Raw genomic sequence first — 24,683 nt, forward strand, 5'->3', positions numbered from 1 at the left:
TGGCCATCATTTGGCCTATAGTCTACTTTCAGCAAGCATCTCCCGTCCCGAGCGGGCCCTCTAAGCACCCTTTACTTGGTATTCCCTTCTCTATCTGAGCTGCCTTTTCCCCCAGCATGTGAGGCCGGATTCCAAGCTGTGGAGCAAAGCTTCTGGTACTTATCTCTACTATTCTTGGGTGTCTCCCAATCTGTTACTTTATATTCCACAGATGAGTGCAATCTTTCTATGTCTGTCCCTCTCTTTCTGACTCATTTCACTTAGCATGATACTTTCCATGTTGATCCACTTATATGCAAATTTCATGACTTGATCCTTTCTAATAGCTGCATAGTATTTCATTGTATAGATGTACCAAAGTTTCTTTAACCAGTTATCTGTTCTTGGGCACTCGTTTTTTTCCAGATTCTGGCTATTGTAAACAGTGCTGCAATGAACATACAAGTGCAGATGTCATTTCTACTATACTTTTTTGAATCTCAGGGATATATTTCCAGAAGAGGTATTGCTGGGTCAAATGGGAGCTCAATTTCTAATTTTTTGAGAAGCGTCCTATGGTTTTCCAAAAGGACTGAACCAGTCAGCATTCCCGCCAGCAGTGAAGGAGGGTCCCTCTCTCCCCACATCCTCGCCAACACTGGTTGCTTTTGTTCTTTTGGATGTGGGCCAGTCTCTGTGGTGTGAGATGATATCTCATTGTTGTTTTGATCTGCATCTTCCTGAAGATTAGTGATGAAGAACATTTTTTCCATGTATCTTTTGGCCACTCGGATTTCTTCTTTGAGAAAGTCTCTGTTCATTTCATCGCCCCATTTTCTGATGGGGTTGGATGTTTTCTTCTTGTAGAGTTCAACCAGTGCCTTATATATCCTTGATATCAGCCCCTTATCAGATGGATATTGGGTGAATATCCTTTCCCATTCTGTAGAATGTCTTTGTATTCTGTTCATGGTATCTTTTGAGGTACAGAAGCTTCTTAGTTTAAGATAGTCCCATTTGTTTATCTCTGTTTCCACTTGCTTGGTCAGTGGTGTGTGATCTTTTAAGATACCTTTAGCTTCAATCTCATGCAGGGTTTTGCCGACCTTGTCTTCAATGTACCTTATGGATTCTGGTCTGATATTGAGGTCTTTAATCCATTTTGACCTGACTTTTGTGCATGGTGTTAGGTAGAGGTCTGAGCCCATTTTTTGGCATGTAGCTCCCCAAGCACTTCTGGGGGGCAACTTTCTTTCTTTTCTCTCTTTCTTTCTCTCTTTCTTTCTCTCTTTCTCTCTTTCTTTCTTTCTTTCTTTCTTTCTTTCTTTCTTTCTTTCTTTCTTTCTTTCTTTCTTCCTTCCTTCCTTCCTTCCTTTTCTTTCTTTCTTTCTTTCTTTCTTTCTTTCTTTCTTTCTTTCTTTCTTTCTTTCTTTCTTTCTTTCTTTCTTCCTTTCTTTCTCTCTCTCTTTCTTTCTTTGCTTTAGGAAGCTCTGTTTTACTTACGTTGATGCTAGTTTCTTTCTTCTTCTTCTTCTTCTTCTTCTTCTTCTTCTTCTTCTTCTTCTTCTTCTTCTTCTTCTTCTTCTTCTTCTTCTTCTTCTTCTCTTTTGCTTTTTTGGTCACACCTGGCGATGCACAGGGGTTTACTCCTGGCTTTTGCACTCAGGAATTACTCCTGGCGGTGCTCAGGGGATCATATGGAATGCTGGGAATCGAACCCGGGTCGGCCAAGTGGAAGGCAAATACCCTCCCCTCTGTGCTTTCGCTCCAGCCCCATTCATTTTTTTTTTACCGTTACAAGCGTTCATGTTTGTGTTTCAGTCATACAATTATCGAACACCCATCTCTCCACCAGTCACATTCTCTACCACCAGTGTCCCGAGTATACCCCCCACCCCGGTTTCCAGCCCTTCCCCTGCCTCTATGGTAGACAATTTCAGGGGGGCAACTTTCAATCACTGATCCGGGAGCAGCCCCCAGGCTACAGAGTGGCACCGAACAGAATCAATGGCTTTGCCTTTTCCTGTGCCCTGGTGTGCCGGGTGCGGAGGGAAGGGTCTTTGCAAGACTTGCAGGGGGGCGGCACACCAGGCCTGCTGGAGGTCGCAGTATTTTGGCACTGGGATCCTAACGGCAGATGTGAGACGGGGCTGGGGATCGAACTCATGTCCTCGTGCGTGGAAAGCTGATTCTCTCACTGAAACCCACCCTGGGCCCCCAGAGCCAATTATTACTCCAATTTTTTTTATAGGTAGATAGATTCTTTTTTTGGGGGGGTGTGCATGCTCACACCCAGTGGTGCTTGGGGTTATCCTAGCTCGGAGGGGGCGTCCCAGCCGTGCTCAGGGAAGCTTGCAGCCCCAGGGATTGATACTCGAGCTCCTGAGGCACAGCCTGGCCTGCACCCCTGCTTCCTGCCCCCTGGCTCCAGAACAGTCTTTCCATTGTGAAATTCCCGGATCTTGGCCTGCAGTGGGAATTCACGTGGCCCGGGAATCATCTCCTTGTCCCGTGCCACTTGGCTGAACTCGCCTGTGCCAGCTGCCGTCACCGTTCCCACAGGGGCTCCGTCCCCCGCACCCACACATGTTCGTGCCGGCTCAGGGGCCGCTGAGGCGTCTTATTTGGGGGCGACTGTAATCTGGGGTGAAGATCTGCTGGCTCTCTCGACCAGCCTTTCTCCCTGGCGGGCCGCCTGGGCACCCTCTCAAGCACTCAGGCCCGGAGGCCTCCCTGGGAACAAGTCCTTACGGGTGAGGCAGCGAAGGAGGCAGCCAGGCAAGGGAGCTGAGTAAGCAGACAGCGGTTTCCTGCTCCGAAGAATGAGACTTCTCCCCGCCCCCCTCCTCCTCTGCAGTTGCAACTCTGGTTTTTTCTTTTGTTGTTTTTTTGTTTTTTGTTTTTGCTTTTTGGGTCACACCCAGCGATGCTCAGGGGTTACTCCTGGCTCTGCACTCAGGAATTACTCCTGGCGGTGCTTGGGGGACCATATGGGATGCCGGGGATCGAACCTGGGTCGGCCGCGTGCAAGGCAAACGCCCTACCCCCTGTGCTATCGCTCCAGCCCCTGTTGTTTTTTTTTTTAAAGCCACACACCGGCTGTTCAGGGTTTACTCCTGGCTCGGCACTCAGGAATCACAGTGCTCGAGGGACCACACGGAATGCCCTGGGTTGAACCCTGAGCGGCGGTGTGTGCAAAGCCAGCCTTGACGGCTGTACTATCTCTCCAGCCCAAACAACTCTTGTTTACTGTTTGGGTCACACCCTCTGGTGTCCTGCCAAGTGTGGCCTTTAAGAGGGGGGGGGGAGGTGAGGGTCGGAAAGATAAAAGACCCAGCTGCAGATAAGCTGATCCAACATTTCTTGCTTTGTTTTTGTGCCATAACCGATGAGCGATGAGCGCTTACTCCTGGCTTAGTGCTCAGGGGTCACTCCTGGCAAGACTCAGGGGACCGTAAATGGTGCGAGGGGATCAACCCCCAGCCAGCCAGATGCAAGGGAAGCGCCTTCCCCACGGTGCTACCTCTGTGGCTCTTAGTCCTCAATGACTTTCAGCCGTTTACAGACTCAGGGACTCACTGACCCCACCAGCGCCTCCAGGCGGATCCTGTGGGCTTCGAGCCACGAGGAACGGGGAGGGGCAATGGGGTCTCGCCCAGCAGCACTGAGGGCGGGATGCATTCCTGGGGGTGTGCAGGAAACTATGCTATGCCAGGGACTGAACCCAGGTCCTCCCAGAGGCAAGCGACTGCTCTTGTAGGGTCCCCTCCTACCCCCGCACGGGGGTCTCTTTAATAAGGCGCAGTTCTGGGACCCCTCCTTGTCCAACAGCCCTGCTGAAACCTTGTGCCTCTCACCACCCATGGAGGTTGCAGCTCAGGGACAGAGAGGTAGGACACGGGGAAGGCACGTGCATGGCACAAACTGAGCCTAGTTAGATCCCCAGCACCACATATGGTCCCCCTGAGCGCCACTAGTCTCGAACCCTACTCTTGAAGCCCAGTGACCTTTCCCACTGGGAAGGGGTGTGCCCCAAAACAGAACAAGAAATTTCGGACTAGGGGCCGGAGCTATAGTATAGTGGGGAGGGTGTTTGCCTTGCACGCGGCCAACCCAGGTTCAATCCCTGGCATCCCATAGGGTCCCCTGAGCACTGCCAGGAGTGATTCCTGAGTGCAGAGCCAGGAGGAACCCCGGAGCATTGCTGGGTGTGACTCAAAAAGCAAAAATAAAATAAAATAAAATAAAATAAAATAAAAAATAAAGTAAATTAAAAAAAGAAAGAAAAAAATTTCAGACTAGGGGCTGGAGAGATAGCACAGCGGGTAGGGCGTTTGCCTTGCATGCGGCCGACCCAGGTTTGATTCCCAGCATCCCATAGGGTCCCCTGAGCACCGCCAGGGGTAATTCCTGAGTGCAGAGCCAGGAGTGGCCCCTGTGCATTGCCAGGTGTGACCCCCCCAAAAAAAAGCCAAAAAAAAAAAATTTCAGACTAGCTTATCTGCACTGTTTTTTTTTTGTTTGTTTGTTTCAAGGCCACAACTGGCAGGGCCCGGAGGCCCCTGGGGTGGGATGAGGCTTGAACCTGGAGTGCAAGCCTGATCCCCGGCCCTCTGGACTATCTCCTTGGCCCCGGGGTCTTTATTTCTACCTTCCAGTTTTATGGTTCTTGTAATAGTTAATTACTTGCATCCGTGAGTAACTTTAGAGGCTCAGAACGTTCGCAGCGGCCAGGGCCGGGGCCGAGCTCTGGCGTGAGGCCCTGAGTCGGGCCTGAGCAGCACAAACTCCCCCAAGGCTGGGCAGGCACTTCCGTGAGCCTAAGCTTTGCATGCAGGTCCCCAAAGCACTGGTGGGAGCACCCCCGAGCCTCTCCAGGGGCGGCCAACCCTTCTACGTTCTCTTCTAAGCCCGAGCGTCACCTCTCAGTAGTTTCCAGACGGCACAAGTCCCAGTGCAACCAGAATGCCTACACAGGGATTCGCCAGCTTCTTGTTTGGAAACCAGCAGTTCTCCCTCCGGACTCCAAGGCTGCCTTAAGTTGAAGACCAACGAAGGGAGAAGCCATAAATCCTCTGCTTCCAGAACCCACTGCCCCTTTTCTGATAAGAGGGGAGATAAAGCAGCCGCCTTCTCAGCAGTTTTGTGCAAAGTCGAGCTCTTCTCGTTAAAGGACAATCTTATCTGTGAGTCCAAAAGCATTGCAACATATTTCGACGTGCTCCGTGTGTCAGATCTTGAGTGTCAGGGCCTCCTTCCCCAACTCCGAAGCACCCGCTCTCCTCTTTCCTCGGGCATAGCTGGCGATCCCTCGGCTCTGGGGACGATGTTCCAGGTGGTCTCGGTTCCACATACTGGGGGGAAACGATTCCTCTCGGATGCCTTGGATGCCTGAGCTTCTACACACGCGTCACATTGTATCTGGATCTGGGAAGGACAGTCTAACTCAAAGCAAAGAGCTCCAGAGAGGACGAGAGTCCGACGGTCCTCACTGACCTGGGTCTAGGGTCTGCGGAGGACTGAGTCCTGTGCTTGCTGGGTACCCGCGGACCTGGGCTGTGTTCGAAGCGGTCTCTGGCTCCACACCACTTCCCCATCCTCAGCCTGGGGCCCAGCTGCCCACCTGGGCCCCACCCTTCCCGGCACTGTGTTCCCGGAAGCTGGTTCCTAGTCTCCAGACCCTCCCCAGCTCCTTGATGGGGGCAGCCACGGAGAGCCCTGGCAGGAAATAGGAGACCAGGAGACCCTGTCCTCAGTCCTTGGCGAAGAGTCACCCAGGGCAGGCAGATGGCCTCTCCCTCCTCTGCGCTCGGCAAACAGCTCCCTGCGTGGACCGCCCGGAGCCTCTCGTGACAGAGTCTGGACCTGCAGACCGAGTGATTCTGCCGCCCTCGCGGGGAGACTGGCACGGGGTCGGGCCGGGCTGGTCCTCTCGGGGCTGACCTGGCTAAGCCGCTTTCCTGCTCCACGGAGGGATTCCAATAAGATCTCCTCCCCGAGCACCGGGCAGTAAGATCCACTAGCAGATCTCAAATTGAAAACACCCCAGATTGAAACCGCAGGGTACAGAGTAACCGTCGGGTTGGGGGGTATTAGCCTGGTGGGTGTCATACTGGCCGCTTCCTAGCAGTACGCTGGGAAGTCGCCAGACTGTGACGAGAGCCACACTGGACAGCGGCACTGAGGGCTGGACAGACTTCTCAGGGGGCTCAGCCTAGGTGGGAGGCCCAGGGAAGCTCCCCAGCACTGCACGATACCCCAGCACCAGCTTCTCCCAAACCGCTTCCCTTCTGAAAAGTGGTATTAAAGGAATTAAATGCTAGCGATTCCCACCCTCATGATGCAGGAAAACCGTCCATCAAAGCATCGCTGAGTGGGGGAGGTGACTATCTGCAAGCAGGTACCGGTAAGCAAAGGTGTAGACTGCCTCCCACGTGCTCCTACCCCGGCATCCTTTCGGAGGTGGGGGCTTGGTAAGGGGGCGTGGGGGGCGGCGCCGTCACTTAAGCAGGTGGTGGCACTTCCGGTGGGTGGGGAGCTAGCCCCTCTGGAGGGGGTCAGGGGCATGGAAGAGCGTCCCCGGGTCTCGGAGGCCGCTGCGAGGGGCGGCTCAGGTGCACCCGGGCCCAGCGAGGCGGGGACCAGAACCCTGGGCTGCAGATGCAGGACGGGGCGGACCCCCGGGGGCCCCGCCGACGTCTCAGGTAGTCGGACCCCGCCTTTCCGCCAGCAAGGGCCCGACTGGTCTCCCTCCCGGCCTGGCAGGAGGGCGCCGGCGACCCGCACCACAGACCCGCGCGCTGGGCTCGAACCCACCGTGGGCGTCAGAGGCTGCCGCGCGCCGGCGCGGTGTGGGCGGGGCCGGGGCGGGGCCGGGCGGGCCCTCGCTATTGGCGGTCGTCCCCCGCGCCAGCCAATGGGAGGCGAGGGTATCTCGGGGGCGGGGCGGAAGCCGCGTCTTAAGCCGAGTGACGCGGCGCGGCCGAGTCGTCGCTGCCCGCCCCGCCGCCCCCGGAGCCGCCGCCAGGTACCCGCGCGGGCGCGGTCGGGGGGTCGCGCGGGGGGGAGGGGGGGAATCAGCGGCCCGGCGGGGGCCGGGGGCGCGGGGCCGGTGTGCTGCAGGCCCCGCGTGCGGGCCGTGGACGTGGCGGGCCCGGGGAGGAGGCGGCGCGGCGCGCGGACCCCCGGGGGCCCGGGGCGGGGGCCGGGCCGCTGCGACCCCCTGCCCGCGCCGCTTCCCGGGCCCGGCAGCCCCGGCCCGGTCGCCTTTGCGCGAGGGCGGGCGCGGAGCCCCTTCTCGGGGGCGGCGGGGGCGGCATCCCCGGGCGGGGGTCGGCGCGTCTGCCCAGCCCCGGCTCCTCTCGGCCCGTCCCGGGGCGGCCAGGGTCGCCCCCCGCCGCCCCCTCGGCGCCCTCCCGCTTCCCAGGGCCTGGGGGTTGGGTTTGGGGCCACACCCAGCCGTGCTCGGGGCCGGCTCCGGGCTCTGCGCCCCGGGACCCTCGTGGTGGCGGGGCTCCGGGGGTCGAACCCGGGCCCGTGAGATGCTTCCTTTGTCACCCAGACGCCTCGTGCCTGGGGCCAACAATAGGCGTCTTTCATCGGAAAGTGCCGCTTCCTCTCCCTGGGGCCCGGGTCCGGCCTTGGAAGACCCGCAGGACCCAGATCCCGCCCCACCCCCACCCCCAAGGAGCTCTGAGCCCCGCCCGCTAGTGAGCCGGGGGTCCCAGACCACAGAGCACCCCAACACCCCCGATCCCTCCCCCCAATAAAGAAAAGCTCCAGAAGGGTACCTTGGTACCCCCTCCCCAAGAACCCAGTATAACTTAATTTTTTTTTTTAATTTACTGAGTATTTTCCGTGCCTGGGTCACACGCGGTAGTGCTCAGGGTCACTCCCGGTTCTGAGCTCAGGGCTCACTCCTGGTGGGTTTGCTGTGCGGCTCCATATGGTTCCTCCAACCCAGTATAACTTTAAGCTGCAGTTCTTTCTTTCTTTCTTTTTTTTTTTGCTTTTGGGTCACACTTGGTGATGCACAGGGGTCACTCCTGGCTCTGCACACTCAGGAATTACTCCTGGCGGTGCTCAGGGGACCATTGGGATGCTGGGAATCGAACCCAGGTCAGCCGCGTGCTAGGCAAATCCCTCCCCACTGGACTATTGCTCCTGCCCCTAAATTGCAGTTCTTAAAAAGCTGTCTTTTGGGCCAAGTGCGCATTTCCTTTCATCGTTGGCCATTACCCTCTTGGTTGCGCACTCATTTTAGTCCCTGTGCTGAGTTCTTGGGACGGGCCCAACATCGAAGGTTGGGGTGTGTGGGGGTGCGGCCTCCTTCAGCCAATCCTGTCAGTAATGCCGTCTGCCAGTGACGCACTTAGGAATTTTTTTAGAGTTGAATTTTACCCAGATTATGTAAAAAAAGAAAAAAAAACCCAAACCCCAAAACTTGGCAAACTTTTTTTTTTTTTTAATGAAGGAATGTTTTTGTGAATGCTTACTTCAAGGAAGGTAAATATTTGACAAATAGAGTAAAACCAAATCTTTCTTTTTTTTCTTTTGACAGTCCCAGGAAGAACCCAGGCCTCACCCACCTCCTTCTGTGACTTCTTAAGGTTGGTTTTGAGGCCACACCAGCAGTGCTAAGAGACTACTCCCAGCCCAGTGCTCTGAGGTTGCTCCCGGTATATCGGAACAGTCCCTGCAAACTAGGGGTTCTGGGGGTGCCCAGGGGAGGTTCCCGCACGGTGGCTGTCCTTTTAGGAGCCTCGTAGAGTTCTCGGAGGGAGGCAGGTGGTGTCCAGTGTCACGTCCTGCGACACAGCGCCTTCCTGCATTCCTGAGGCGGGCTTATGTGGCAGCCGGTCTAGGCCAGCCAGAAGGATGACGGAAGTCGCTCAGTGCCTTCTGAGTGTGGCATTCCAGGCCCTTTTATTGTTTGTGTATATTTTTTCTTGATACAAAAACTTGACTTCTAAAATTCTATATTGAATTTTTGGGGCACACTGGGTGCCCAGGGCTTACTCCTGGGATGCTCGGGGGACCCCGTGGGATGCTGGAGATAGAACCCGGGTCACTCACGTGCATAGCACATGGCCTGCCCGCTGTACTATCGCTTCAGCCCCCTTAAAGTTTACTTTCATTCTGGGATACACCCGTGGTGGTCAGGGGCTGCTCTCAGACTTGTGTGTGGGGACGGGCAGGGCTGGGGTCCACCCAGCCTTCTGCGTGGGAGGCAGGTGCTCCTGGAGCCCTCGGTCTCTGGCCTTGCCTTTATTTTTCGCAGCGCACAGGACTGACCCAGGAACCTCACCCCTGCAAGGTGCCTTATCCTAGAGCTGTGACCTTCACTCCGATGCTCAGGGGTCACTCCTGGTGGTGCTGGGATGCCGGGGATCGAACCCGGGTTGGTTTTGTACATGGCCAGCTCCCTAAATGCTGTCCTATTGCGCTGCCTGTCCTCCTTGACTTTTCTTTCAAAGGAAAAATGCCATTAAAAACAATGATTCTGGGGTCCGAGAGATGGTACAGAGGGAGGGGCTTGCCTCGCACCCGCTATTTGGCCCCCCGTACGGTCCCCCCGGCACTGCCAGGGGTGATCCCTGAGCTCAGAGCCAGGAGGAAATCCTGGCCCCAAACCCAAGCTGACCAGACCCAGCCTGGCGCTGCTTGCTGCTCTGTTGCGGGCAGTAACTAACCTGAGGAGGGAGGCTGGTGGGAGTGTCCACGGGGGTGCTCAGTGGGCCGGGACAGCCTCCCGGAGACCGGCAGTTGGGTGGTCTCCGGCAGTTGGGTGTGGCGGCCCATCCTCCCCACCACACAAAATGAAAAAAAATTTTTTTTGCCATCATTGACAGTGCTCAGGACTGAGTCCTGGCTCTTCCCCCAGGGATCACTCCTGGAGGGCTTGGGGGACCCTCTGGGTGGGCAGGGGTCAAAGCTCGGCCAGACGCTAGCTGCTGTGCTGTCGCTCTGGCCCCTCGGCACCTCTGTTTACCGGGAGGGTGCGTGGATCCGCCTTGACTCCCGAGCCGTCTCTGCAGCCTCACGGTTTGGCCCTTTAGCGTCTTAACCCTCAGCATGGACCTGAGGGCTCTGAACGTCTGTTAAGGAACCAGGCAGGTGGGCTCTGAGTTTTTTTTTCCTTTTTGGGTCACACCTGATGATGCTCAGGAGTTCCTCCTGGCTCTGCACTCAGGGATTACTCCAGGCGGTGCTTGGGGACCCTATGGGATGCTGGGGATCGAACCCGGGTCAGCCTTGTGCAAGACAAACGCCCTCCCCGCTGTGCTCTCGCCCCAGCCCCTCAGAAGGCGCTCCGGAGACCCCTCTCAGAATCGAGGGCGCTGGGCCCTGCCTTCTCTCCCACCTTCCCAGTGCTGCCGGGAAGAGACCGTTGGCTGGCGTTGGCTATTTTTAAACTCACGGGAATTCTGAGCCAGCATTTCTGCTCTGAATGCCAAGTACAGTAGCGTGGATGCAGACGGTTAGTTAAGGCAGGAAATGTGCTTCTGGGCCCCTGGTACGTCGCGTAGACCCGAGACAGAACCCTCCCCTCGTCCCTTCGAGCCCTAGTGCCGAGGGCGGGGGGCGAGGGGCCCTCGGGAGCTGGGGGCACACAGGCAGCCTCCACCCCAGCACACAGGGCGGCTCTGGGCGCCGCCGGGAGTGACTTAAGAGCCAAGGGAAGGAAACCAAAGGAGCAGGGGAGAGCGAGCGCGGTGTCCGTGTCGCGGCTCACGGGGGGCCTGCCCGGGCCTGACCTGAGCGTTCTTTCTCGCTTCTGCTGGATTCAGCGGGGCTGTGGCTTCTGACGCCGCAGTTTCTGACTGGGTTGGGTCAGCGGGGGTGAGGCGGGACGGGGTGCTGTGCCCTTCCCCGTCTGCTGGGGGGATCCGGGGGCCAGTGGTAGCCTCTGTGCATTTGAGGGGCACATTTGTGTTCTTGGAAGGTAGGTTTAGGGCGGCCGAGGGGCTGAGCGATCTTTCTCCCTGAAAGGGGAGGGAGGGGGGTAGGTCCGGGCTCCGGCTGACCCCCGGGAAGCTGCGGCCTGAACACAGCCCGCAGTGGCCTCCCGCAGCCCTTTCCTGGCCAGGCTGGCCTGAACTCTCTCTCTCTCTCTCTCTCTCTCTCTCTCTCTCTCTCTCTCTCTCTCTCTCCCTCTCCCTCTCTCTCTCTCCCTCTCTCTCTCCCTCTCCCTCCCCCCCCCCTCTCTCTCTCTCTCTCTCTCTCTCTCTCTCTCTCTCTCTCTCTCTCTCTGCGACAGCCTGGGCAGAGTCTTCATGTCTGTTTTTTTTGGGGGTCACACCCGGTGATGCTCAGGGGCTCTTCTTGGCTCTGCCTTCAGAAATTACTCCTGTCGGTGCTCAGGGCACCCCATGGAATGCCGGGGGTCCACCCGGGGGTGGCTGCGTGCGAGGCAAGCGTCCTCCCCAGGTGCCGCGGCTCTGCCCCTTCATTCAGTTTAATGACCGTTCTCTGGGGGTGGTTTGGGCCACACCTGGCCATGCTCAGGGTTCACTCCTGGCTTTGGCTCAAGCATGGCTCCTGGGCGGCTGGGGACGGGCGGGGGACACGACACGTATGTGTGTCAGGGGTCGATCCCGGGTCGGATGCATGTAAGACAGACGCCCTCCAGGTTGTCCTATCGCTCTGGCCCTAGTGACCTTTTGATTCTGGATCTAATTTGGCCCCTGGTAAGAGCAGTGGGAAACCTCAGGGAACTCCGTGTCTTGGCGTGTGTCTGTGTTTGGGCACGTTCAGCGGGGCTCAGGGCTGGCTCGGGCTCCGCACTCCCTGGTGTCTGGGAGCTGTGAGCGGCTGTGGGGATCAACCCCGGGCAGCTCATGCCAGGCAAGCGCCCCCTCCCCGTCTGTCCTGTCCCTCTGGCCCAGACCCAGTGACTTGTCCTCCACGCGGGCAGTCTTTATATTTTAGTACCTGAATGTTCTGTGTTTGTGACCGATTCACATAACCACCCTGAAACATTTCCCCATGTGTATGTTTGAGCCAGAGAGACAGTACAGTGGGTAGGTGCTTACCCTGCGTACGGCTGACCTGGGTTCAATTCCCGACATCCCATACAGTTCTCCGAGCACTGCCAGGAGTGATCCCTGGGCACAAGGCTGGGAGCCAGCCCCGAGCACTGATCAGGGCGGCCCCAAACCAAGACCGAAACTTGTTTGTATGCGATTCCCTTAGCCCTATTACAGGGACAGCAAAATGGTCTTGGACTGAGCACTAAGAACACGAGGAACATTCTCCAAATTCCTGGTCATTTTTGAATCATGAGGGACAATTACCGGACTCAGGGCAGAACGCTTAGAATGCTTTTCTTTTTAAAAACTGTCTTTTATTGCTCTTTTTACGGTTGGAACGCTTTTCATGTGTGACTTTTCAGAAAGTATTTCCGTAGATTGCCTGTGACACTTTGTTTTTTGCTGAACAGATCAAGACAGAATTGGTGCTTCAGTTTTTGCTTGGTTTATTGAAGCACTAACTCATAGAGAGTTCGAGAAATGGAGACTAGAGGGAGCTGGAGAAGATAGTGGCGTGGGGGAATGCCTGCCTTGCTAGCCGCTGACCCTGGTCTGAGTCCCCGGCACCACATGGTCCCCTGGGCACCACCAGGAGAGGTCCCGGAGCTCAGCCGGGGGCCACCCCCCATCCCCCAACGACAGAACAAGAAATAGAGTCAGAAGGATGTTTCACTTGGACTCTGTCTTGGGGGACAGTCTCTCCTATACAAAGAGACAATTTTCAAGCCACCATCTCTGACCATTCTTTTTTCTGTAGGCTTTGGGGCCACACCTGGTGGTGCTCAGGGTCTGCTCTGGCTCTGCACTCAGGGATCATGCCCAGCGGGGCTCAGAGGACCGTGCGGGGGGCGGGGGCGAGCCTAGCTTGGCCCCTTGCAAGGCCAGCACCTCCCCTGCTGTTCTCTCGGCCCCTCCGTCCATTGTTCCCTGACTTCTGCTGATCTCTGGTGAAAGCTAGGGACACTCGTGGGGACGGGCCATTAGGCGTGCGCTGTGTGTGTCCCCCGCCGTCCCCCCTTCCCGCGTTGCTGGACCCTTGGAAGAGCTTCTCTGAACCTCACGCCAGTCCTGGCCTCCGGGAGAGCTGCGCTTTGCTGAGGCCCTTCCCGACCCTGCCGCCGTCTCTGGTCCGTGCGTCCTGGGGGGCGGCGAGCCTGCTGACCGGGCAGCTCCGCGTGCAGGAACTGACTTGCGTGTAGGATGTTGAGACGTGTTAACAGACGGTCTTAAAAAAATGTTCTTTGTCTGGCCCCCCTCCCCCTGCCGTGCTCTGGGCTACTTCCTGGCTGTGAGGATGGGGGTAACCAACCGGGGGTGGGGGGGTCACATCAGGGCCAGCCGCATGCGAAGCATCGACTGAAACCCTGCACCATCTCTGCTCCCTCGGCCCGTCTAGTGAAAGCGTGTTAGACGCGCGAGATATGCCGCGTTTGGGGCAGCTTCCTACTTACCTTCAGTTTACCCTTTTGGGCGAGGGAATCTGGGCCAAACATGTTGGAGGCGTGAGCCACGCGTGCGTGCATGCACTCGCGTTTCCTGCCTCTGTGCTCAGGGGCCACTCCTGGGGGTGCCGTCGGGCGGAGCCAGGGACCGAGCCCTGCTCGGCGGCACACAGGCCTTCCCGCCCGCCGAGGGTCTCTCCCCGTGCTCCTGCATGATTCTCACCCTTGACCTTGCCCCCGGACAGGCGCCAGGATGCTCTCCAAGCTCGCACGTGTGCCCGCGGCGGCTCTGCTGCGCCGTGGGATCCACTCGTCGGTGACCAACGCCACGTCTGTCGCCACGAAGAAGAAAGACCAGGGCCCCCCGGCCTCTGACTACATCTTTGAGCGGGAGGCCAAGTACGGGGCCCACAACTACCACCCTCTGCCCGTGGCGCTGGAGAAAGGAAAAGGTGGCCGCTGCGTTCCCCCCGCACGTGTCCCTGGGCGGTGGGCCCTGCGGTCAGAGACAGCTCCGGCCGCTGACGGTCTGGGGCCCCCGGTCAGGAGCTGTGGGTGGCCTGGGCCCTCGCACACCTCGGCTGGAGCTTTCTCTCCTCCTCTCTGACTTCTGCTTGGGTCTAAATTTAGACTTTCCCGTTTCACTAGCGTTCAAGTGTCTTGTCATCCTCCCCCTGCGTTTCTGGGTAGTTCATGTCGTCACCTGGACTGGACCAGTTTTCTCTGTACCCGTTTTTGTGCCCGTCGAGTGGGGCCGCAGACAGGAGCTGCTCCTAGACGGGATGCCTGACGCACAAGAAGTGTTTCGTTTCCTTCTGTGGTTTTGGGGCCGCGCCTGGCGCTGCTCAGGGCTCACTCCTGGCTCAGTGCTCAGGCTCACTCCTGGCTCAGTGCTCAGGGCTCACTCCTGACACCGTTTGTGCTACCAGGGCTCGAACGGGGTCGGCCGAGTGCAGGGCCAGCACCGCCCAGCGCACTGCGCCGTCTTCGCCCCGACACAGGCCTCTCGTCCATCTCTTCTCTCCTTTAGTCCTCTCTGGGCCACCCGAGGGCTGTGCGTGGGGGCCGCTCCCGCAGTGTTGGGGTCTGCGTGGCGCTGAGCCGGGCGGCGGCCCTGTGAGTCTCGCTCTGTCTCCGACAGACCCTTTTGGCTTGTCGGTTTAGAGGCCACACTCGGCTTCGCAGGTCTTACTCCCCGTGCTGACTTAGGACCCGGGCTGGCCCCGTGCCCGGCGGGCACCTGACCCACTGGCCTGGGCTCCTGCCCCTGCACCGTGCACAGGAGCGCAGTGACCGCAGCCAGGAGACCGACAGGAGCGGGTCTGCCTGACTGTGCCCCCGGCACTCTCTGTTCTTGGGCCCCGTTCACTTTCTCCCAAGACGGAGCAGTTTCCCCGGCTTTCTTTGTCTAGTTTCGTTTGGGCCTCACCTGGCAGTGCTCAGGGCCTTTTTCTGAGACTGTGCTCGGGGATGACCCTGGCCTGGGGCAGCTGTGGTCCCGGCAGGTGCCCCATGAGTCCCTGCACCGGCTCTCCAATCCCTTTACCTTCTTGACTTAAATTTCTTCAAGCTCCCCGGGGTGTATGCCAAAAACATTAACAACAAAAGAAAAAAAAAACAAAAAAAGACATTAACAAGTCTCACAATAGAGACATTACTGGTGCCCGCTCGAGCAAATCGATGAGCAACGGGAGGACAGCTCAACAGTGCTACAGTTTTTGTTTTGGGGGCTGTACCTGGTGGTGCTCGGGCATTGATCCTGGTGCGTGCTCAGGGGTCTCTCCTGGGAGTCCCCAGGGGACCATATGGGATGCCGGGGATCAACCCAGGCCAGTCTTGTGCCATGCAGTGTGCCAGCACCATCCCCCCCCCGGCACATTTCCCGCACTGGTGTCCCCAGTTCAGTTCCCTCCTGCCACGCATTAAGGATTCTCTTGTGTGTGTGCTTTTTGGGTTACGCCTGGCCGTGCACAGGGTTTACCCCTGGCACATGTACTCAGGAATTACTCCTGTGGTGCTTGGGCTGGGATGCTGGGAATTGAACCCGGGTCAGCCTTGTGCAAGGCAAACGCCCTCCCCGCTGTGCTGTCGCTCTGGCCCCAACACATTCAGGACTCTTACTTGAGTAAAAGATCAAATTGCAAAGTGATCGGATCCACACTTTGAAGTGACAGAATTCACCGAATAAAATCAAGGTCCATGATTTACCTTTAGGTCAGAAGATGATGGAGAAGACGAAGCGTTCTTTGTTTATATTTTATTGAGAATTAGTACTGTATTAATTTATAGTTTATCGGGTGACACCGGGCGGTGTGACTCACAGTCTGCTCCTGGCTCTGTGCTCAGGGGTCACTTCTGGAGGCTTCGGGAACCATATGGGGTGCCGGGGGTCCAACCCCGGGTCGGCTGCTTGTGCCGTCGCTCGGCCTGGGTGGCGGGGCTTGGCCTGGCGTGCCAGACGGCGGGTCTGCGGGGTCCCACAGGCCCTCGGGGGCTGCTCCCAGGCTTCGCCCCCCTCACCTTGTGGCCCGGTGACTCCCTGCAGACGCCTGCCTTCTCTGTCTCGCAGGCATTTACGTCTGGGATGTAGAAGGAAGAAAATATTTCGACTTCCTGAGTGCCTACAGCGCCGTCAACCAAGGCCACTGTCACCCCAAGATCGTCAGCGCCCTGAAGAGCCAGGCGGAGAAGCTGACCCTGACGTCCAGGGCCTTCTACAACGACGTGCTGGGCGAGTACGAGGAGTACGTCACCAAGCTCTTCAACTACCACAAAGTCCTGCCCATGAACACAGGTGAGCGTCTCCCGCAAAGGGCAGGAAACCCGTCACGGGCGTGTCTGATGGCTTGAGCCATGTTTTCAAGCAACAATTTCCCCTCGGCAGGGGTGGAGGCGGGTGAGACGGCTTGCAAGCTTGCGCGGCGCTGGGGCTACACCGTCAAGGGCATCCCCAAGTACAAGGCCAAGATTGTGTTTGCAGGTATGTGAGCCGCGGTGTCAGGTGCTGTGGTTTAAACATGTCATGTCGTTTGCCGTCTTCCTTCACTGCTGAAGGGGAGGGGCCACTCCCGGCTCAGGGCTCACTCCTGGCTCTGCACTCAGGGGCCACTCCTGGAGGGGTTGGAGAACCTCTGGGTGCCGGGACCCTGCAAGCCCCTTACCCGCCGTGTTCTCTGTGGCCCCCATAGAAGTTCTGTGTTATGGGGCCGGAGACGTGACCCACCAGGATCGCTGGGGAGGGGACGGGTCGGCCGTGTGCAAAGCCCTGCCCGCTGTCCTCTCCCTCCAGCCCTGGTGAAATACTCCTGAGGTTGCCTCATCCACGATCTATTGATTAAATACCGAATGTTTCATAAGTTAATGACAGATCTCCTTTTCTCAGATTCATTTCCAAGTATTTCTTCATAGGTAGGAATTTTTTTGCTCTGAGAAACTCCTTTTTCTGCCCTAAAATGAGTGTCTGTATGATGTATTTTTCATTCGCTTATCAGATTAGAAACAGGAATAGAAGTTTTCAGGTGTGTAGAACTTGACTGGTGGAGAAGTTTTGTTAGTTGTGCTAGGGGGATTATGTTCTGCATGTGAAATGTAGTTGGTGACTTCTTTTCTTTTTATTATTATTTTTTTTGGGAGGCGGGGGCTTGCCAGGACTTTGAGGCGACCCTGGTCTTGGTGTTCGGGGACCAAACCCGGGTCGGCAGTGTGAGGGGCCACTGCCTTAACTGCTGTCTTTTCCACCATTCAAAGTGATGAATCTCAGCAATCAGCACGTCACAGTGTCCTGCTGCCTTAGTAGGCGGCTGTGGTGACCCTGGGGGTGTCAGGGATGGCCTCGAGGGCCGACTCTGGCTCTCACCGGGAAGATCCTCTCGGGCTTCCCCGGGATGTGCTCTGCCTTTGGGAATTGTTTCTTTCCGGTGATGTGGGGACACACCAGGCTGCGCCCAGGGCTTAGGCCTGGCTCTGGGCTCAGGAATCACTCCTGGCGGGCTCAGGGACCATCTGGGGTGCTGGGATCAAGTTTGGGTCGTCTGCCTGCAACCCAGAGCCCCTCCCCGCTGTGCTACCCGGGGCTCCCCCTTTGGGATTTTTATAATGATGTTCACTGGTAGGCGCTGACCTCTTAGTGCTTTTTTGTTTTTTTAATCACTTTTTAAAATTTTTTTGGTTTTTGGGTCACACCCGGTGGTGCACAGGGGTTATTCCTGGCTCTGCAGTCAGGAATTACTCCTGGCGGTGCTTGGGGGACCGTCCAGGGTCAGTGTGCCGGGGCCACCGTCCAGGGTCAGTGTGCCGGGCAGAAGCGCCCAGAGGCCTGGCAGTGCCGAAGGGGTGCGGGTGTGGGAGGGTCCGCGTCCGGCGCCGGGGGCTGCCCTCACTGGCCCTCCCCGTGGTCACTGACTCTCGCTCTCCTTTCCAGCCGGCAACTTCTGGGGCAGGACGATGTCGGCCATCTCCAGCTCCACAGACCCGTCCAGCTACGAGGGGTTTGGCCCGTTCATGCCAGGATTCGAGCTCGTGCCCTATAATGACCTGCCCGCCCTTGAGGTACCCGACCGGCATCATAGGCTGAGCTCGGAGGGGCTCGGCCGCAGACTCGTGGGTGGCCGTGGCTTTGGGCTGGGGCGGTTGGTGTCCATGGGAGACGGTTCGCTGCCCCCCGGGGACCCGCACCCTCCTGGCTCACTGGGGCGCGGCTCTGTTTCCCCGCCGCGTTCCGGTCAGACCTTTAAGATCAGGAAGTGGCGGGTGGCTGCTATTCCCGAGAGCACCACGGTGGGGTGTGGTGGGGGTCGGTGCTGGTGGTCTGCCCCTCGCCCTCTCGGGAGGCCTGGGCTGAGCCTCTGGGCCGCTCACCCTCTGGCCCCTTCAGACGACTTTTTAAAATGCCGTTTTCTTCCGTCGGGCAAGGAAGGGCAAGGAAGGGCCGTTTCCTTCAGTCCGAAATGGGGGGCTGGCGGCCCTGGGGCCTGGGAGGCGTGTCCGTGAGCTGCTCCCCGGGTCGGGGTGGGGTGGGCGTTTGCAGGGGCCTCGGCGGGCAGGAGGGAGGCGCCCCTGACCCGTCGTCCTGTTCTGGCCTTGCAGCGCGCCTTCCAGGACCCCAACGTGGCTGCGTTCATGGTGGAGCCCATCCAGGGCGAGGCGGGCGTCGTCGTCCCGGACCCGGGCTACCTGATGGGCGTCCGTGAGCTCTGCACCCGGCACCAGGTGGGCGCCTCCCCCGCTCCGGAGGACGAAGGCCACGGAAACGTGTTCTCCGAGCCTGAGGCTTCAGGGTGCTCGTGGGGGCCGGGGGGCCCGGCAGGGCTGCAGGGTGCCCAGACCTGCTGGCGGTTCCTGCTCTGCGACCGGCTCGTGCCCGTCCCTGCCCGGACCGCCCTGTCCCCCTGCTCCATAGCGCCGGCCCCTCCGGCGAGGAAAGGGTCACCGATTCCTGTGGGATGGACAGTGGGTTGGTCTGTCCCCAGAGCTGTGTCCCCGCCCCCCAGACCAACCGTCCAACCCTCTGGCTGGCACCACGAGCAGCCGTGCGGGCCGGGCTCCTGGGGCTGTGGCTTCACGTGTGTGTGAGGACGTCCAGTCCCAGAGTGTCCGCAGATCTGAGGGACGGGCAGGGACGGATCTGGGGAGGGGGCGGGAGAACAGAAAACGCTTCTTTTCCTCCTGACATGAACGCGCCCCCTGGGGCGCTGCTTTCCCGCAGGTCCTGTTCATTGCCGACGAGATACAGACGGGTCTCGCCAGAACGGGCCGGTGGCTGGCCGTGGACCACGAGAACGTCCGGCCCGACATGGTCCTCCTGGGCAAGGCGCTCTCGGGAGGCCTGTACCCTGTGAGTGGCTGCCCCGTCTCGGGGCAGTTTTGTGCAGCTGAGGCTGACGCGGGGCCTCCCGGTGGCCTGGGGGTCTGCCGTGTGCCTCGGGGCCCGGCACGCTCCGCACCTTTCCACGCTCCAGGGCGTCACCCCCTTAATACTCACCACGGGGGGGCCAGAGTGATAGTCCAGCGGGACGGGCATTTGCCTTGCATGTGGCTGACCCGGGTTCAGTCCCCGGCATCCCACATGGTCCCCTGAGCACTGCCGGGAGTAATTTCTGAGCTCAGAGCCAGGAGTAACCCCTGAGCATCACTGGTCGTGACCCAAAAAGCAAAAACAAAAACAAAAACAAACAAAACTCACCATGGGGTTCTGCGGGCCTTTGAACTGGCCGTGGTGTAGCTTTGGCTCAGAGCAGTTCTGTGGCCCCTGATTTCCCCTCTAGTTCAGAGACTAGGCGCTATGAAATAGTTTAAAATCTCGACCAGCCAATGTAGAGGTGGAAAAAAATGATCGTTTTGGTTCTTTCCTCGGGTTTGCTGTTCGGGGCCATGTTGGCACTGTTTCCCGGGCAACCAGAAATCTGGACGCTGGCTGTCCTCTCGATGCCTGGCGCTGATGCTGAGAGTGTTCAGCCCGTCCCCCGGGGCCCGGCCGCGTCTCGTGTGTGGGGGCCCGGGGGCCCGGCTGCGGCCCCGGCTGCCTTCCCGTGCTCCTGAGTCCCACTCTCGCCGTCCACAGGTGTCCGCGGTGCTGTGTGACGACGACATCATGCTGACCATCAAGCCGGGCGAGCACGGGTCCACGTATGGCGGCAACCCGCTGGGCTGCCGGGTGGCCATCGCCTCCCTCGAGGTGACCAGGGGCTGCCACGGTGCCGGCTGTGCGGACGCGGAGCCGGGCGGGGTGGGAAAGGGGCGAGAGGGAAGGTGGGCTGAGCGCGGGGGGCCCGGGGCAGCCCCACCGCACACGGGACCCCAGAGGTCAGGAGTAGCCCCTGTGCACTGCAGGTGTGGCCCCAGAGCACGTACATGCACACGTGTGTGTGCACACAGACGCACACAGACATACACTCAGACACAGACACACGGACACAGACACACAGACACAGACACAGACACACACACACAGACACACACAGACATACACCCAGACACAGACACACACACACAGACACACACAAACACACACAGACACACACACAGACGCACACAGACACACACCCAGACACAGACACAGACACAGACACAGCTCGCAGGACCCTTGGCAGCGACACGGGGGCGGGTGCTGGCTCTCGTGGGGCCGCTGTGGCCCGTGTGCGGGGCCGGGAGCAGGCTCGGCGGGGGCGTCTGCCTGGCCACTGCCTGCGCGGTGGCCCCGGAGGGCCGCGTGCTGCCGGGCTGCTGCACCCTTGGCTCACGCCCTCCACGCCCCACCCAGACAGTGGCTTAGGGGTGCGCCCTCCCGCTCGTAGGTGCTGGAGGAGGAGAACCTGGCGGAGAACGCGGAGAACATGGGCGCCATCCTGCGGAAGGAGCTCATGAAGCTGCCGTCGGACATCGTGACGGCCGTGCGCGGGAAGGGGCTGCTCAACGCCATCGTCATCCGCGAGACCAAGGGTGAGGCCGCCTCGGGCGCGGGGTCTGTCCGCGGGGTCTGTCCTCGGGGCGGTGTGCTTGGCGGGGGGCTGTGCTCACCGGGGCCCGGCCTCATGGACGCCCTTCTCTACCCCCTGCCCCACTCTCTTCCTTGCTGCCATCCCGGCAGTGGGAGCCTTAGTGACGAGAGTGGGGGGGTCCGCAGGGCCCTGACTGTCGGGGCCGAGAGCATTGCTCTGTGGAGTCTCACCTGTTACTTTACCTGACTTGGCGCAGACCATGGCGTGAGCCGTGCTGCGTGTCGGCGGCCTCCCGCTGCCCCCGCACTGTCCCCAGGCCCGAGCGTCTGTGCTGTGTGTCTGGGCTCGCCGGGGACAGTGGCTCTTCCTAGTGGAGCCACGGCCCGATACTGGCCGGACCCGGTGCTTGGTGAACGACTGCATGGGGAGCTGGGGCAGACAGGAAGCCAAGCTCTGGGGGCTGGGCCGGCTCAGGGGCTTTGGTTTCCTGTTTTGGGGCCACACCCAGCAGTGCTCAGGGCTGACTCCTGGCTCTTTGCTCAGGGCTGACTCCCGGCTCTGTGCTCAGGGCTCACCCCGGCTCTGTGCTCAGGGCTCACTCCCGGCTCTGTGCTCAGGGCTCACTCCAGACTTTGCTCGTGGTCACTCCTGTGGTCCTTTTGGGGCTCGTCTGCAGTGCGGGGATCAGACCCCGGTCACGGTGCCTGGCTGGTGCGGTCCCCCCGTGCCGTCTCCCCGGCCCCAGGCCCAGGTGCCGCTGGTGTGGGGCAGGGGCTGAGAAGCGGGTAGTGGGATGAGCCGAGAGCAGAGCAGAGCCCGGGGCCCTGGGGACACCTGTTAATTACTGTGTCACGTGGCATTCCTGGTTTTTTTTTCTTTACATTTTTAAAATTTCAGAAATATTTCATTGTATCGAAACACCGTGGTTTGCAAAGTTGTTGTTGCCGGTGTGTTGCCCGCGGTCAGTGTTCCAGCCCAGCCCCCCCTGCCCCTCCGCCACCGTCTCCGTCTTCCAGCCACCCCTCAGCCCGCCCCGCAGCAGCCCGCAGTGGTTTACTTCATATTGTTTGCTGCCACTAAATGGCTAATGGAATGGTGAAAATATGGGAGTAAAACAAACTTGTGAAAATTATTTCACCTCCCCACGGGGAGATCAGGTCCCGGTCTGGGGTTTGCTGGCCGAGCTGGCCGCGCCTTCTGGGCTGCTCCTGTCAGCCACGTTAGTCGGCGCCTCCGTTCCGGCCCAGCCGGCCGGTGTGCTCCTCCTGGGCTGTCGTGTCACGGGGCGCGGGCTCGTCCATGGAGGCTGGGGGTGGGGGCTGCCCGCTCACCCCACCCCCGGAGGCAGTGGATTCTCGGCCCACCCTGCATTCTCTCCGCAGTGCTTTTTATTTATTTAGTTATTGGTTTTTTGTTTTTTTTTTTTTTTTTTTTGCTTTTTGGGTCACACCCAACAATGCACAGGGATCATTCCTGGCTCATGCACTCAGGAATCACCCCTGGCGGAGCTCAGGGGACCATATGGGATGCTGGGATTCGAACCCGGGTTGGCCGCATGCAAGGCAAACGCCCTACCCGCTGTGCTATCACTCCAGCCCCTTAGTTATTGCTTTTTGGGTCACACCCGGCAGTGCTCAGGAGTTACTCCTGGCTCTGCACTCAGGAATTACTCCTGGTGGTTCTCAGGGACCATATGGATGCCAGGGATCAAACCCTGGTCGGCCGCGTGCAAGGCAAACGCCCTCCCCGCTGTGCTATTGCTCTGGCCCCCGCGTTGCTTTTTCAGTGTAGCAGCACGACGCATGTCCTGTCCCCCTTGTCTTTCCTTTTCTCGCCGAGGTCGAGCTGGCACTGGGGCCCCTTCCATGGGGCGTGCCTGGACAGCTCAGGGCCAGCTGTGCCCGTGCTCAGGGCTGCTCCCCACTCAGTGCTCCGGGACCAGGTGGGGTTGGGGCGCCAGCAGTGCAGAGCACGGGCCCAGCTGCCCTCCTCCCCACAGTGCTCAGTGCTCAGTTGCTCCCGATGTGCTCGGGGGACTGTGCGCAGGTTGACCTGGGGTCCTCTGCATGCGAGACGCGTGTCTTACCCCCTCCTGTACCATCTCTCGGGCCTCGGGAGCCCAGGGGGTGGGGAGACACACCCAGCCATGCTGCTCAGGACTTACTCCTGGCTCTGTGCTCAGCGGGCACTCCTCATGTGGGGTGTTGGACTGAACTGGCTTGGCTGTATTGGCAGCCCGGGAACGTAATCTCTTAATTATATATGGATTTATTTTGGAATTTGGGCCCGTCCCTAGCCGTGCTCGGGGCTTACCAGATCCCTGGGTGCCAGAACGGAGGCGCTCTGCACCTAGGGATCACGCCCGGCTTCTGGGGTCAGAGCGGGGTCGGCCAGCCCGACCTGCTAAGCTGCAGCCCCAAGAACTTCACTATTTAAAAAATTTATTTTTATTGTTTGGCTTATTTGGGTGGGGATGGGTCACATCCAGTGATGCTCAGAGGTTTCTCCTGCCTCTGCACCCAGGAACCATTCCTGGCAGTGCTTGGGGGGGACATAAAGGATGCTGGGGATCGAACCCGGGTCGGCCTTGTGCCAGGCAAATGCCCTTCCGGCTACACCGCTGCCCCGGCTCCCAGCCCTTCCCGAGCGGCCTGTGCGGCTTTGGGCTCTCCCTCGGGCGCTGACCGGCCGCCCTGACTGTCCCCTGTAGACTACGACGCCTGGAAGGTGTGCCTGCGTCTCCGGGACAACGGCCTCCTGGCCAAGCCCACCCACGGCGACATCATCCGGCTGGCGCCCCCGCTCGTGATCAAGGAGGATGAGATCCGGGAGTCGGTGGAGATCATCAACAAGACCATCTTGTCCTTCTGAGCAGAGCCGGGCGGCGGGGCCCCTGGCGTCGGCCGACCCGCCTTCCCGCCTGGGGGCCGCACCCACTCCCTGAGTCCTCCCGGAGGTTCGGAAACCTGCCTGTTTCAGTTCCCGCCAAGTAGAATGCCTTTCCCAAAGCTGTAGCGCCGTGACGGGGCCGGGGGGCCGGCTGGCGGCTCACCTCTGCTGCTGGGGGCCTCGGGGGGCGCGGACTCCCCACTCCAGCCCTGGCCGGCGGGGCGGCTCCTCTGAGTTCGACGTGAATGCGCCCATCGTCTGGATGGCCTTTCAAGCAGGACCTGCAGTAGCGTTTCTGTGTTGTTTTTTTCCTCATCTCCTTGCTGGTGTGTTTCGTATTTGAAAGGCCGGACGGGTCCGCACGTAGGCGACTTGCTTTAATTTTAGAAGCGAATCAGTCCCTGAATTTCGGGAAGAATTAGCCGCTGATCTGAAGTAGAAATTACTAGATTCAAGTGAACTTGATATTGGCCGACGTGATCTATTCTGGCTGTCACTATATGAAGAATACTTAAAATTGGCAAGTGATGTTTAAGAATTTGAATACAATTTATAAACGGTTTATTTTCCATGTTTCTTTAAATTAAAGTTAAAACTATTTAAAACTTAAGACGACTATTTTGTGGTTCGAGTCTGGCTCTGTTCTCCCAGTTCCTTCACACTTTGCTGTTCTGAGCATGTTCTCTGTTCCGCCTCCTTCCCAAGAGCCCCTGTCTCTCCGGGAAAGGGGAGGCTCCGGCTTTGGCTTTGAAAGTCTTTTCTGACACTCTGCCTTTCAGAGTGACTTTTCCCAGGGCTGTGCTAACACCTGCCGTTTTATTTAGGTTCATGCGGGTGCTGGGTACCCCGTACGTGTGTTGCCTGAACGCTGGATTTTTACTTATTTATTTTTTTGTGGGGCATAC

General features: G+C 58.8%; 1 protein-coding gene across 1 annotated transcript; it reads left to right on the forward strand.

The window, feature by feature from the left end:
- Nucleotides 1-6,903: 6,903 nt before the first annotated feature.
- Nucleotides 6,904-24,388, forward strand: OAT (ornithine aminotransferase). The gene is made up of 11 exons (XM_055119513.1): nt 6,904-7,006; nt 8,540-8,588; nt 13,699-13,905; nt 16,023-16,247; nt 16,338-16,433; nt 17,874-18,001; nt 18,539-18,661; nt 19,158-19,286; nt 20,013-20,126; nt 20,746-20,890; nt 23,600-24,388. Exons 3-11 carry the CDS (start codon nt 13,707-13,709, stop codon nt 23,758-23,760), a joined length of 1,320 nt encoding a protein of 439 aa, XP_054975488.1. The 5' UTR covers nt 6,904-7,006; nt 8,540-8,588; nt 13,699-13,706; the 3' UTR covers nt 23,761-24,388.
- Nucleotides 24,389-24,683: the final 295 nt, after the last annotated feature.

This window comes from Sorex araneus, chromosome 11 (assembly GCF_027595985.1).
Source record: "Sorex araneus isolate mSorAra2 chromosome 11, mSorAra2.pri, whole genome shotgun sequence".
Taxonomy (NCBI): Eukaryota; Metazoa; Chordata; class Mammalia; order Eulipotyphla; family Soricidae; genus Sorex; species Sorex araneus.

What these genes read in the sequence shown, in the direction of transcription:
- OAT (XM_055119513.1), top strand. Translation starts at nt 13,707, where the DNA reads ATGCTCTCCAAGCTCGCACGTGTGCCCGCGGCGGCTCTGCTGCGCCGT. An exon ending in AGTCCTGCCCATGAACACAG is followed by an intron (nt 16,248 to 16,337) that starts GTGAGCGTCTCC and finishes TCCCCTCGGCAG; the next exon opens with GGGTGGAGGCGGGTGAGACG. An exon ending in TGGCCATCGCCTCCCTCGAG is followed by an intron (nt 20,127 to 20,745) that starts GTGACCAGGGGC and finishes TCCCGCTCGTAG; the next exon opens with GTGCTGGAGGAGGAGAACCT.